Genomic DNA, 14226 nt, shown 5'->3' with positions numbered 1-14226 from the left:
GACTTTTTATAGAGCTCCATTAGTTCTTTTTTTTTTTTTTTGGCTCGGTTTACGCCATCCTTCATAAGCAAACCGGAAATAGTTTGCAATTATATCAGCTGAAGTCATAGGCACCGTACTTTACGGCACTATTCTGATCCCAGTTCTTTGTATTTAATGGATGTCTATTTTTCTGGACATGCCTTTACTTCTCAAATTTCGGCACGAAATGCCGTTTAGCTTCTATTTCCTGTGCTTAATTCTTTAATAACCCTGATCTGGAGAGATCCAAATTATTTGAACGCGAAAACACCTTCCAGAACTAACATTTACAATGGTTCAAACTCTCGAAGTAACTCCTTCTTCTCTGAGGTTACCATATTCGTTTTTACTCATTAAATGCTAGATCGTAGACCGTCTCAAACTCTGCTGCATTTCTTTTTTTTACGGAAACTGCATAACGGGAAATTAGAGCAATATCTACCGCAATACATCATTCATAGATAATGTCTGTTTGCTTCAATGGAATTCATCGCAATGACGCCATCGAGTTATCCTGTCTTCTTAGATCCAATACTCACAGGGAACATTCGTCTAAATTGAATTTTATAAAATTGGCATGATGAAGAAATAACTTTTTAAATTTATGAGAGAAAGAAATGACATTTATGATGATGTACTTTGAACATAATAACTCTACAAATTTATGTTACCCTGAATTCGAATATTTCGTCGTTATGAAAAAGGAAATCTGTGTTCAAAATTGTGTATTGACCGCTTCTCGAAATTCCCAAGGATAATCTATCAACAACATTTGAAAAACTAAACCATCATTATAACTATTAATATTTCTGCCCAATCATATAACAGTGCCCAGCTAAATAATAAAATAATTTACCTTAATATAAATAAATAAACAAAATAAATTAATTAAAACTCACGAGTTTTGATGATTATTCAACTAGAAAGGGGATTTAGTTCTGTTTATGCGTGTGCGTGTGTATGTGTGAGTGAAAATAACATGCGAGCAGAAGAGATACTTGTTGCTTCTCTTACCACAGATTTAAAGAGCGCATGCGTTCCAGTTGAAAACGTTTCCCTCGTGGTATGTTTAGTGCTATGAGACGGCCAATGTACTTTTAGTATGTAGCCAGCCGCTAACCAATACGTTTATAAGTAACATGTATACCACGACAGCCTATTTTAATCTATATTTCGCTGGGATCGCGGCATTTATCACCATTGTTACGGTATATGCTGCCGATCTAAAAGTTGACGTTGAATATGCACCGGAAGTATGCGATCGTAAATCTAAAATTGGCGATATGCTCACCATGCATTATACGGGTACATTAAAGGATGGTACGAAATTTGATTCAAGGTGAGTTTTTTTTAGTTTATTTCGCCTCCCATGAGTTTTAAAAATTTAAAAAAATAACTTCTAGTTTTATTCTGTTTATAAAAATTATTTCATATTTAGAAGTTTTAATTTTAGCCGAATGTTCACATTTTCCTTCTTCGTCGTAAATTATATTAAAAAATTAAGATGCTATCCTAGTTTTAAGTAAATTTATTAGACCTGTTGCAATTTTTTTTAAAAAAAAAACAAGCATTCATTCCGCTAAAACCTCCAAGGTGACTGGCGGTAAATTGTTTTTTCTAAAGAAATCATTTTGTACGACAGTTTTCCCCTATGCATTATGAAGGACAATTTTATGTTTGAAAACTTTTATAAAATTTAGAAATTATGAGCTTTAATAAAAGAGATTATAGTTTATTATTTTTATAAAAATTAATTTCATTTTAATTTACAAATAAATTGATAAAAGAAAATTAATAATTTGCGTCTGTTTTACTTTTATAACAGTTGTTTTGCTATTCTCTTTCTATTGTTTAAATTCTCAAGAATTACGTTTGGTCAAATTTAATTAAATGTTCGTAAAATAAATACAAGTTTAGGTCCGTTTCTTTTGTTACAGTAAATATTGTGATACTTTTTTTAAAATGGAATTCCTTTAAAATAATTACTATTTTTAGTAAACAATTGAAAGAAAAAATATATATTTTAAGAAATTCTAATTAATTTTTATTGTGTTGGAACCATTTTTTTGTCTTTTTTTTTAAATCTTCTAAATTTGTTATTTTTTTTTGTTTTTTGTAAAAACTCAAATTTAGACAAAAATACTTTCAAACAAATTCTCATTCCTTTCATTTTATGTACGGATTTAAAAGTGAAAGTTTAATGGATAACTTAGTAATGACCACTTTCAAAAAAAAAGAATTCTCTCTAGTAAAATTACTTCTTTTTTTTTTTAAATTTCTCTTAAGATAGTGCTCTTGTACGATAGTACAAAGTCGAGTTTCAAGGAAATAAAGATTTCTTTTCTTTTTTGAGTTTTAGAAAATAGTGCGTAAAAGATGGTTTCAGCTGGTTTTACGAGGGTCGTTTGAAAAGTCCGTGCAAAAATAAAAACTACTTAATTTTTTGGGGTAGACCTTTTTTATTTTTCAACATAGTCTCCTTTTAGGCTTATACACTTCGTCCAACGCTGCTCTAGTTTGTTGATCCCTTCCGAATAATAGGATTTGTCCAAGTCAGAAAAATAGCCATTCGTTTCTGCAATCACCTCCTCGTTTGAATAAAATCTTTTTCCCGCCAGCCATTTCTTCATATTGGGGAATATAGTAGTCCGAGGGAGCTAAGTCTGGAGAATAGGGGGGGATATGAAACGAGTTGGAACCCTATTTCCATTAATTTTGCGACCACAACTGCTGAGGTGTGAGCTGGTGCGTTGTCGTGATGGAAAAGGACTTTTTTGTGGGCCAATCGTGGGCGCTTTTTCTTGCAGCTCGGTTTTCAAACGGTCCAATAACGATGAATAATATGCACCTGTAATAGTTTTACCCTTTTCCAGATAGTCGATGAGGATTATTCCTTGCGAATCCCAAAAGACAGTCGCCATAATCTTTCCGGCCGAAGGAACGGTCTTCGCCTTTTTTGGCGCAGATTCCCCCCTTGGTAACCCATTGTTTAGATTGTTCTTTGGTCTCAGGAGTGTAGTGATGTATCAATGTTTCATCCACAGTGACGAAACGACGCTTAAAGTCCTGCGGATTCTTCTGGAACAGCTGCAAACCGTCCTTGCAACATTTCACACGATTTCGTTTTTGGGTCAAGCGTGAGCAATCGCGGCACCAATCTTGCGGATAGCTTTGTCATGTCCAAATGTTGATGCAAAATATTATGTACCCGTTCATTCGAGATGCCCACAGCACTAGCAATCTCACGCACCTTCACTCTTCTGTCATCCATCACCATATCATGGATTTTATCAATGATTTCTGGAGTAGTAACCTCAACAGGGCGTCCAGAACGTTCAGCGTCACTTGTGCCCATATGGCCACTCCGAAAATTTTGAAACCACTTATAAACTGTTCTAATCGAAGGTGCAGAGTCACCATAATGTTTATCAAGCTTCTCTTTAGTTTCCTGAGGCGTTTTGCCTTTCATAAAGTAGTGTTTAATCAACACACGAAATTCTTTTTCGTCCATTTTTTGAAAATCACTCGACTTCCTCGATTCAAACGAATGCCAAACACAAAGAAATAGACCGATCTGGCTGAAACTTGGTGTGTGTTCTTCCAAGAGATGCTACTAACTAAACATAACCTCGATACGCGCCAGTGGTGCTATCTCTCTGACTTTGCACGGACTTTTCAAACGACCCTCGTATATTTCAAACAAGAACGTTTGTAAGAGTAGACAATAAATATTTGAAAAATTAAATAATCAAATACAGCGGAGTCATCTCGGTTATCCCGGTCATGACCGGGACCGGACACGTGACGGATAGTCGAATAGACGGATAATGGAAAAAAAACAAAAAAAAAAACAGGAAAACTTCCAGATTCTTTTGTTTAACGTGTATAAAACTTTGTATTAACTGGTATACATATTTTATACGTTTATACGCTTAAGCCTTAAAGGTCAGCTATCTTTCATTATTCAATTCATTCTATTGTGTATTAAAATTAATGAATACAATGTCTGCGACGACATCTAATCGGGTTTTGTGGGCGGTTTTAGTTTGTGGTTGATCTTTTTAGGGGGGGGAAAAAACCCCACAAACTGTCGAATTTAGGTACACGAGTATGTACCTAAAAGACAAAGAAAATATTCACTCCATAATTTTTTTTTTTTTTTAAATACTGAGGCAGTGACGGTTAATTGGAATAGACGGATAAAAGGGTGACGGATAACCGAGTCTCCTCTGTAGTGATAAAAATGATTTCTTATTATAGTTTTTTTTTGGGGGGGGGATTTTGTTTTTTCTTTTGAAAAGTGAGTAAGATATTTCAGTTTTATTTGGAGTACGAGGGTCGTTTGAAAAGTCCGTGCAAAGTCAGAGAGTTAGCACTACTGGCGCGTATCGAGGTTATGTTTAGTTAGTAGCATCTCTTGGAAGAACACACACCAAGTTTCAGCCAGATCGGTCTATTTCTTTGTGTTTGGCGTTCGTTTGAATCGAGGCAGTCGAGTGATTTTCAAATCGTGTGAAGTGTTGCAAGGACGGTTTGCAGCTGTTCCAGAAGAATCCGCAGGACTTTAAGCGTCTTTTCGTCACTGTGGATAAAACATGGATACATCACTACACTCCTGAGACCAAAGAACAATCTAAACAATGGGTTACCAAGGGGGAATCTGCGCCAAAAAAAAGGCGAAGAAGACCGTTCCTTCGGCCGGAAAGATTATGCCGACTGTCTTTTGGGATTCGCAAGGAATAATCCTCATCGACTATCTGGAAAAGGGTAAAACTATTACAGGTGCATATTATTCATCGTTATTGGACCGTTTGAATAACCGAGCTGCAAGAAAAAGCGCCCACGATTGGCCCACAAAAAAGTCCTTTTCCATCACGGACAACGCACCAGCTCACACCTCCAGCAGTTGTGGTCGCAAAATTAATGGAAATAGGGTTCCAACTCGTTTCACATCCCCCCCCCTATTCTCCAGACTTGGCTCCCTCGGACTACTATTTGTTCCCCAATATGAAGAAATGGCTGGCGGGGAAAAAGATTTTATTCAAACGAGGAGGTGATTGCAGAAACGAATGGCTATTTTCCAGACTTGGACAGATCCTATTATTCGGAAGGGATCAACAAACTAGAGCAGCGTTGTACGAAGTGTATAAGCCTAAAAGGAGACTATGTTGAAAAATAAAAAAGGTTTACCCCAAAAAATTAAGTAGTTTTTATTTTTGCACGGACTTTTCAAACGACCCTCGTATTTGTAATAGAAAAAAAATAAACGGTGCTGGAGAGTTATAGAGCGGTAGAAAACTTAAAAAAACCGTCAAAGTACCTCTTTAATGTTATGTATGTATATTTTTACCGTCTATAAAGGAACAATTGTTAAGCTCTATGAGAGAGATACAATTTAATAAAAATAAAACTAAAGTTCAACTAGAAGTAAAATTTTGCAGAATATATTACCCTGAGGTTTTTAATTTTTTTTTTAAATTTTCTCGTCGTAAGTTTTCTTCGATTTTCATCATCATATTTTAGAAGGATTTTTGGGGAAAATCGGTGTCTAGAAATTAATTCTGACAATGGAATTATATTTTCCAACCATCACCTGGTAAAATTTAAGAAAAAATTCCCAGTTCCTAAAATTTATGCTGTAAATAAATGGCAAAACTTAGCGTGAGTTGAGTCGTGTTTCTTTGATGAGGAGGGGGTGTACGGTTGGACACATCAGCAAAATTTGTAATTATTTTATTACACTGACATAGTATATTTATTACTGTTAGTGTTGTGTACTGATAAGAGCCCTCCAAAAAAGAAGAACCACATTGTTTCAATGAATAATGGACCCGGTTACGCTGCATAGTTAAACATGACTGAATTCACCATCGAGCGTTTTATCACTTCCGCTAAGCCAGCCAACCACAAAAAAGATTTCTCATTCCTTTACTATTATTATTATTATTATTTTTTGGAACAATTAAAGAAATATATTTAAACAAATTAACTTTTTTTAATTAATATAATTAAAAAATAATGTAGGATGATAGTTTATTATTTATATTTTTTTAAAAGTTTTTTATTACTTTGATTGCACTAAAAGGAGGGAGAAGGAAGTAATGTTTTTTTTGTGAGATTGCGGGGGCGGGATCAGTTCAAAAGAAAGGCGACTGTCGTGACCTCAGACAGGGACTCACAGACGGGATAAACTTTCTCCTCTTTGTGAAGAGTTTGGTTTCACCTTTCAAATAGATTCCCTCCCTTCTGCTTTCTTCCTCTTTCCAAAATGATGACTTGTTTGATCAATTATTAAAGTTTTTCGTATTTTTTTCTAGAAATAATTGTATTTAAGAATAAGTTAGGATGTAAGTTGTCGGTTTCTGTCTTAGCTTTTCTTTTTTTTGAAACAGTGAATCTTAGGCTTCCTCGACGACATTTAGCTTGAAAGTAGGACGTTAAGACTGGTCTTCGATTACTTAATCTTTTATTAAGTGGCACGATCTTCTGTATCTAGACCAGTTTTTAAGATTATGATGGTAAAAGCAAATTCCTTAATTTTCGAAAATAATTGGCAGTGCTGGATATTATTCATCTGAGCAAGCATGTTTATTTATATCCTTAATCGGTTTCGAAACTTAACGCTACTTATTTAGTGTAAGATAGAAACATAGGTGAAGTCGAAATCTCTTCACCAGAGGACGCCAAAGTGGTCTATATAGACTCCCAGGGGTCTATTTAACAAAAGTAGCGGTCGATCTGAGCCAGGGGGTCAAAGGAAAAACAATTTCGAACCTAATATAGCGGAACCTTGCAAAGAAACACCAGGCACACTCATCTCAATTAATTAAGAAGCAATACTGTAGTTACTTTACTTATTTATAATTACTTATTATTTAATAAATATTAAGGTATTTAAATTTCAATATTAAGATATTTTTCATAAAATTAGTGTTACACAATGTAAAATTACTTTAATAAATGTTTAAAATCATAAAATAAATTGAACAAACACAGTACCTAATACATAGTTTTATTTTAATTAACTGAAAATTACTTTTATGGGGGGACGATGGAGATTTCGAAAAATTATATAGGGGGGGTCCATGATCAAAAAAGTTTGGCGACCCCTGCTCTACACCAAAGTGATAAATCTATCTCTGATTATGGATGGAAGTCCGCATCCGCACAGGGTTACAATAAAGGTACGTGCTTACGGCGGACAAAATCAAAGATTATTTCAGTGCAATGTAAGGTCCCACATATTATTAAGAAAAGTTCTGGGTTAAAGAAGAAAAATCGGAAGTATACCTCTTTTTTAAAAGAATTATTTTTGATTTTTCTAAGATTTATTGGAAAATTTAGCCTATGGTTTTCCTTATTTCTTGTTCTTCTTCCTGTTGCTCCTTCTATCCTGCGGCTTTCCAAAAGAACCTACAGTGGTTCTTTGGCTAATTTTAGTCTTTTAAATTTCGGTGATGTGAGCAGGTATTAGGCCCATAGACCCTTAGAGTAGTGTGGCGGGACTGCCATCTTTGTGTCTCTACGACTGCGCCTTTAAAGCTCTCCTAGAAGGATCGCTTCCTAGAGAAGGTTGTAAGGGAGTTTTCCTTGGAGTTGCGTGTATGGCGTACTATGGTAACCCGTGGGTTCGCTACTTCCCCAAGTTGCCTGTATGCCACAGGAAACCCTGGGAAAATTGTTTTTTTTTTTTAGGGTTTTGTAAGGTGAAAAATAAGTTAATAAGTTAGCTACCTCAAGAATCGTAGCCAAATCGTGTGGATGTCCATTTTAGACATTCCTAGTTCTGTCCAGTGGATATCCTAGCTCTAGGATCTGCAGAGTTGTCGCTGGATTCTCACTACTTCCTTCTTCTTGCTCCCTAAATTTAAATTTAGAATTTGGAAATCATTTTGATTTTAATATTACTTTTTATAAAAAAAACTGTATTTAATTACTTTATAAACACGCTCCCTCAATTCAGTTAATAATTTATTTTCACCATTTCTCTATTCGGCCTTTTATTACAAATTAGAAAACTTTTATAACAGGGCCCATTTCCTCCAGGTTAGAGAACACGCCGAATATTCCCAGTCGTGAGCAAGCCCCCCGACTCTAACTTAAATTTTACATTCGGCCGCTCTGCAACCTACAAAGTTCTTTTGCCCGGCCATTTTTTTAAACACTTTTTCCATCATATTTTATTGTTATTTATAAATGTTATTACATTAATAAAACAAATCAAAAAATTAATTAATATTTTATTGTCTGTTTAAATATTATTTTATTGCTTCTAGATGTTAGTAAATGTTAATATAGCAATTTCTAATTTTTATTGAAATAAATTTATACGAATTTAATTCTCCATTTAACATTAATTCCATTGTTTGAATTTATTGTATGTAAATATTGAACTTTATTATCTCAATGGCAACATTTTATTATACTCTCTATTTATTTGTATTCAAATGGAATTTATTGCTCTTTTGAAACCTGTTATTTTAGTAAAATTTTTGCTGGATAACTTTTTGCCTCCCTTTAAATTTACTGGGTACATACGAGGGTCGTTTGAAAAGTCCGTGCAAAAATAAAAACTACTTAATTTTTTGGGGTAAACCTTTTTTATTTCTCAACATACGAGGGTCGTTTGAAAAGTCCGTGCAAAGTCAGAGAGATAGCACTACTGGCGCGTATCGAGGTTATGTTTAGTTAGTAGCATCTCTTGGAAGAACACACACCAAGTTTCAGCCAGATCGGTCTATTTCTTTGTGTTTGGCATTCGTTTGAATCGAGGAAGTCGAGTGATTTTCAAAAAATGGACGAAAAAGAATTTCGTGTGTTGATTAAACACTACTTTATGAAAGGCAAAACGCCTCAGGAGACTAAAGAGAAGCTTGATAAACATTATGGTGACTCTGCACCTTCGATTAGAACAGTTTATAAGTGGTTTCAAAATTTTCGGAGTGGCCGTATGGGCACAAGTGGCGCTGAACGTTCTGGACGCCCTGTTGAGGTTACTACTCCAGAAATCATTGATAAAATCCATGATATGGTGATGGATGACAGAAGAGTTAAGGTGCGTGAGATTGCTAGTGCTGTGGGCATCTCGAATGAACGGGTACAATAATATTTTGCATCAACATTTGGACCATGACAAAGCTATCCGCAAGATGGGTGCCGCGATTGCTCACGCTTGACCAAAAACGAAATCGTGTGAAGTGTTGCAAGGACGACGGTTTGCAGCTGTTCCAGAAGAATCCGCAGGACTTTAAGCGACGTTTCGTCACTGTGGGTAAAACAGGATACAACACTACACTCCTGAGACCAAAGAACAATCTAAACAATGGGTTACCAAGGGGGAATCTGCGCCAAAAAAGGCGAAGACCGTTCCTTCGGCCGGAAAGATTATGGCGACTGTCTTTTGGGATTCGCAAGGAATAATCCTCATCGACTATCTGGAAAAGGGTAAAACTATTACAGGTGCATATTATTCATCGTTATTGGACCGTTTGAAAACCGAGCTGCAAGAAAAACGCCCACGATTGGCCCACAAAAAAGTCCTTTTCCATCACCACAACGCACCAGCTTACACCTCAGCAGTTGTGGTCGCAAAATTAATGGAAATAGGGTTCCAACTCGTTTCACATCCCCCCTATTCTACAGACTTGGCTCCCTCGGACTACTATTTGTTCCCCAATATGAAGAAATGGCTGGCGGGAAAAAGATTTTATTCAAACAAGGAGGTGATTGCAGAAACGAATGGCTATTTTTCAGACTTAGACAAATCCTATTATTCGGAAGGAATGAACAAACTAGAGCAGCGTTGGACGAAGTGTATAAGCCTAAAAGGAGACTATGTTGAACAATAAAAAAGGTTTACCCCAAAAAATTAAGTAGTTTTTATTTTTGCACGGACTTTTCAAACGACCCTCGTATATTCAGTTTCTCTTTCTTCAGACTTTTAGGAGAAAACCCAATCGAAAAAGAATTGAGGTTTACGCACTCCTCCAGCGATGGGAAGGCTCCCTTCTTCTTGAATCCCTCTCTGTCCTCTGCCAAAGCTTTTTTTTTTCGTCCGTTCCGTCACAATTCCTCTTTTCTCGCACGTCTCCCATATCCTCTCTTTGTCACCTACATCGTCGTGGTTTACCACTTTTCTCTCCGTCCCTACACTTGTGCTTTATGTGCCACTCCTAGGTCATTCTGACGAGATTCCATTCGTAGAAAGTGCTTCGTTGAACCACTACCCTGCAGTCGCTTCCTCCAGTTCGGATTTTAAATTGAAAAATGATAGACCTCACGAAAAACTTCTTTGGTGCGTCGTTATGGAGAAAAATCCCAAAAACTGAAAACATTTCAGTAAAATGATAAAAGAATCAGAATCGTACAATACACTAAAAAGGCATTTTTTCAGTGCCTCGCTTCCCTTGCAATGCTTTTATAAAATACTTTCCCTTTTTTTTGGTATTTATGTACGTAAAAGCATGTATCCATCATAACTCAAAAAAAATTGTAGAGATTTCAGGTTCAATATTTATCTAAGAGGCGCTTCTGTTGGCGATCAGAGGTGGCCAAATTAAGAATTTGGAAAAATCATTTCGCGGAGATTATTAATTTTTCAGTTTTTCTTGAATATGGGTTCAACTATTTCCTTTAAATATGGCGTACTAGTTGCATGCATTTATAACTAAATTTGAAAGGGTTTTTCCCAGAAAAATTCGACTAACCGCGTTGAGGGTGGATGATAACCTTTACACTAAAGTGCTATTTCTGTTTATTGTACTCTCGTGAACTCTCGTTAAGTTCCGTAAAGTCGTGAGAGTGTTTACCCAAATTTTATTCTAGTAAAACTTCATTTTTTTCTACTTTGTTTAATTTGTTTATTTCCTGATAAAGAACCGTGTCCCTTTATCCCATAAATAATCCATATTAAAGTACGTATTTAAAACGCATTTAAAGCATTATTTTTTTTTATTTATTTTAATCTTTGCTGACGCTCCTTTCTACGTGTCTAAACCTCACTCTTCACAACGACCTCAACATTCCCTTCATAGACCAACTCGCCGAGACTAAATACCAAAAATTCCATACTGCTCTCTAGACTAGCTCTAATCCTCTTGTACTGTCTCTCGCTTCCTCTGACGTCCCTAATCCTGACGCTCCTTTCTACGTGTCTAAACCTCACTCTTCACAACGACCTCAACATTCCCTTCATAGACCAACTCGCCAAGACTAAATACCAAAAATTCCATACTGCTCTCTAGACTAGCTCTAATCCTCTTGTACTGTCTCTCGCTTCCTCTGACGTCCCTAATCCTGACGCTCCTTTCTACGTGTCTAAACCTCACTCTTCACAACGACCTCAACATTCCCTTCATAGACCAACTCGCCAAGACTAAATACCAAAAATTCCATACTGCTCTCTAGACTAGCTCTAATCCTCTTGTACTGTCTCTCGCTTCCTCTGACGTCCCTAATCCTGACGCTCCTTTCTACGTGTCTAAACCTCACTCTTCACAACGACCTCAACATTCCCTTCATAGACCAACTCGCCAAGACTAAATACCAAAAATTCCATACTGCTCTCTAGACTAGCTCTAATCCTCTTGTACTGTCTCTCGCTTCCTCTGACGTCCCTAATCCTGACGCTCCTTTCTACGTGTCTAAACCTCACTCTTCACAACGACCTCAACATTCCCTTCATAGACCAACTCGCCAAGACTAAATACCAAAAATTCCATACTGCTCTCTAGACTAGCTCTAATCCTCTTGTACTGTCTCTCGCTTCCTCTGACGTCCCTAATCCTGACGCTCCTTTCTACGTGTCTAAACCTCACTCTTCACAACGACCTCAACATTCCCTTCATAGACCAACTCGCCAAGACTAAATACCAAAAATTCCATACTGCTCTCTAGACTAGCTCTAATCCTCTTGTACTGTCTCTCGCTTCCTCTGACGTCCCTAATCCTGACGCTCCTTTCTACGTGTCTAAACCTCACTCTTCACAACGACCTCAACATTCCCTTCATAGACCAACTCGCCAAGACTAAATACCAAAAATTCCATACTGCTCTCTAGACTAGCTCTAATCCTCTTGTACTGTCTCTCGCTTCCTCTGACGTCCCTAATCCTGACGCTCCTTTCTACGTGTCTAAACCTCACTCTTCACAACGACCTCAACATTCCCTTCATAGACCAACTCGCCGAGACTAAATACCAAAAATTCCATACTGCTCTCTAGACTAGCTCTAATCCTCTTGTACTGTCTCTCGCTTCCTCTGACGTCCCTAATCCTGACGCTCCTTTCTACGTGTCTAAACCTCACTCTTCACAACGACCTCAACATTCCCTTCATAGACCAACTCGCCGAGACTAAATACCAAAAATTCCATACTGCTCTCTAGACTAGCTCTAATCCTCTTGTACTGTCTCTCGCTTCCTCTGACGTCCCTAATCCTGACGCTCCTTTCTACGTGTCTAAACCTCACTCTTCACAACGACCTCAACATTCCCTTCATAGACCAACTCGCCGAGACTAAATACCAAAAATTCCATACTGCTCTCTAGACTAGCTCTAATCCTCTTGTACTGTCTCTCGCTTCCTCTGACGTCCCTAATCCTGACGCTCCTTTCTACGTGTCTAAACCTCACTCTTCACAACGACCTCAACATTCCCTTCATAGACCAACTCGCCAAGACTAAATACCAAAAATTCCATACTGCTCTCTAGACTAGCTCTAATCCTCTTGTACTGTCTCTCGCTTCCTCTGACGTCCCTAATCCTGACGCTCCTTTCTACGTGTCTAAACCTCACTCTTCACAACGACCTCAACATTCCCTTCATAGACCAACTCGCCGAGACTAAATACCAAAAATTCCATACTGCTCTCTAGACTAGCTCTAATCCTCTTGTACTGTCTCTCGCTTCCTCTGACGTCCCTAATCCTGACGCTCCTTTCTACGTGTCTAAACCTCACTCTTCACAACGACCTCAACATTCCCTTCATAGACCAACTCGCCAAGACTAAATACCAAAAATTCCATACTGCTCTCTAGACTAGCTCTAATCCTCTTGTACTGTCTCTCGCTTCCTCTGACGTCCCTAATCCTGACGCTCCTTTCTACGTGTCTAAACCTCACTCTTCACAACGACCTCAACATTCCCTTCATAGACCAACTCGCCAAGACTAAATACCAAAAATTCCATACTGCTCTCTAGACTAGCTCTAATCCTCTTGTACTGTCTCTCGCTTCCTCTGACGTCCCTAATCCTGACGCTCCTTTCTACGTGTCTAAACCTCACTCTTCACAACGACCTCAACATTCCCTTCATAGACCAACTCGCCAAGACTAAATACCAAAAATTCCATACTGCTCTCTAGACTAGCTCTAATCCTCTTGTACTGTCTCTCGCTTCCTCTGACGTCCCTAATCCTGACGCTCCTTTCTACGTGTCTAAACCTCACTCTTCACAACGACCTCAACATTCCCTTCATAGACCAACTCGCCAAGACTAAATACCAAAAATTCCATACTGCTCTCTAGACTAGCTCTAATCCTCTTGTACTGTCTCTCGCTTCCTCTGACGTCCCTAATCCTGACGCTCCTTTCTACGTGTCTAAACCTCACTCTTCACAACGACCTCAACATTCCCTTCATAGACCAACTCGCCGAGACTAAATACCAAAAATTCCATACTGCTCTCTAGACTAGCTCTAATCCTCTTGTACTGTCTCTCGCTTCCTCTGACGTCCCTAATCCTGACGCTCCTTTCTACGTGTCTAAACCTCACTCTTCACAACGACCTCAACATTCCCTTCATAGACCAACTCGCCAAGACTAAATACCAAAAATTCCATACTGCTCTCTAGACTAGCTCTAATCCTCTTGTACTGTCTCTCGCTTCCTCTGACGTCCCTAATCCTGACGCTCCTTTCTACGTGTCTAAACCTCACTCTTCACAACGACCTCAACATTCCCTTCATAGACCAACTCGCCAAGACTAAATACCAAAAATTCCATACTGCTCTCTAGACTAGCTCTAATCCTCTTGTACTGTCTCTCGCTTCCTCTGACATTCCTAATACTCCTCGCCGACTGAATCGCCAGTGGCCCCGCGACTTCCTTGTAGTCTGAAGACCTAAACGCCATTCTTCTCCTATAGAGAGTGCTACCGCTGGGTAGTTTCTCTCCTCCTGCTCTCCTCCCGCACCAGTTCATCACTC

At 37.9% G+C, this 14226-nt stretch overlaps 1 protein-coding gene across 1 annotated transcript in view; it reads left to right on the top strand.

Annotated features, from left to right (window-relative positions):
* The first annotated feature begins 1098 nt into the window (after positions 1–1098).
* Positions 1099–14226, top strand: part of Fkbp14 (peptidyl-prolyl cis-trans isomerase Fkb14) — a 163845-nt gene continuing 150717 nt past the window's right edge. Inside the window, exon 1 of the mRNA XM_074116900.1 lies at positions 1099–1360. Coding sequence (XP_073973001.1) covers positions 1161–1360 — 200 coding nt within the window. The 5' untranslated portion in view covers positions 1099–1160. The remainder of the gene's footprint in view (positions 1361–14226) is intronic.

This window comes from Rhodnius prolixus, unplaced genomic scaffold (assembly GCF_049639745.1).
Source record: "Rhodnius prolixus isolate KJV_2025 unplaced genomic scaffold, Rpr scaffold_2, whole genome shotgun sequence".
Taxonomy (NCBI): domain Eukaryota; kingdom Metazoa; phylum Arthropoda; class Insecta; order Hemiptera; family Reduviidae; genus Rhodnius; species Rhodnius prolixus.
This window is presented reverse-complemented; position numbering and strand designations above follow the sequence as displayed.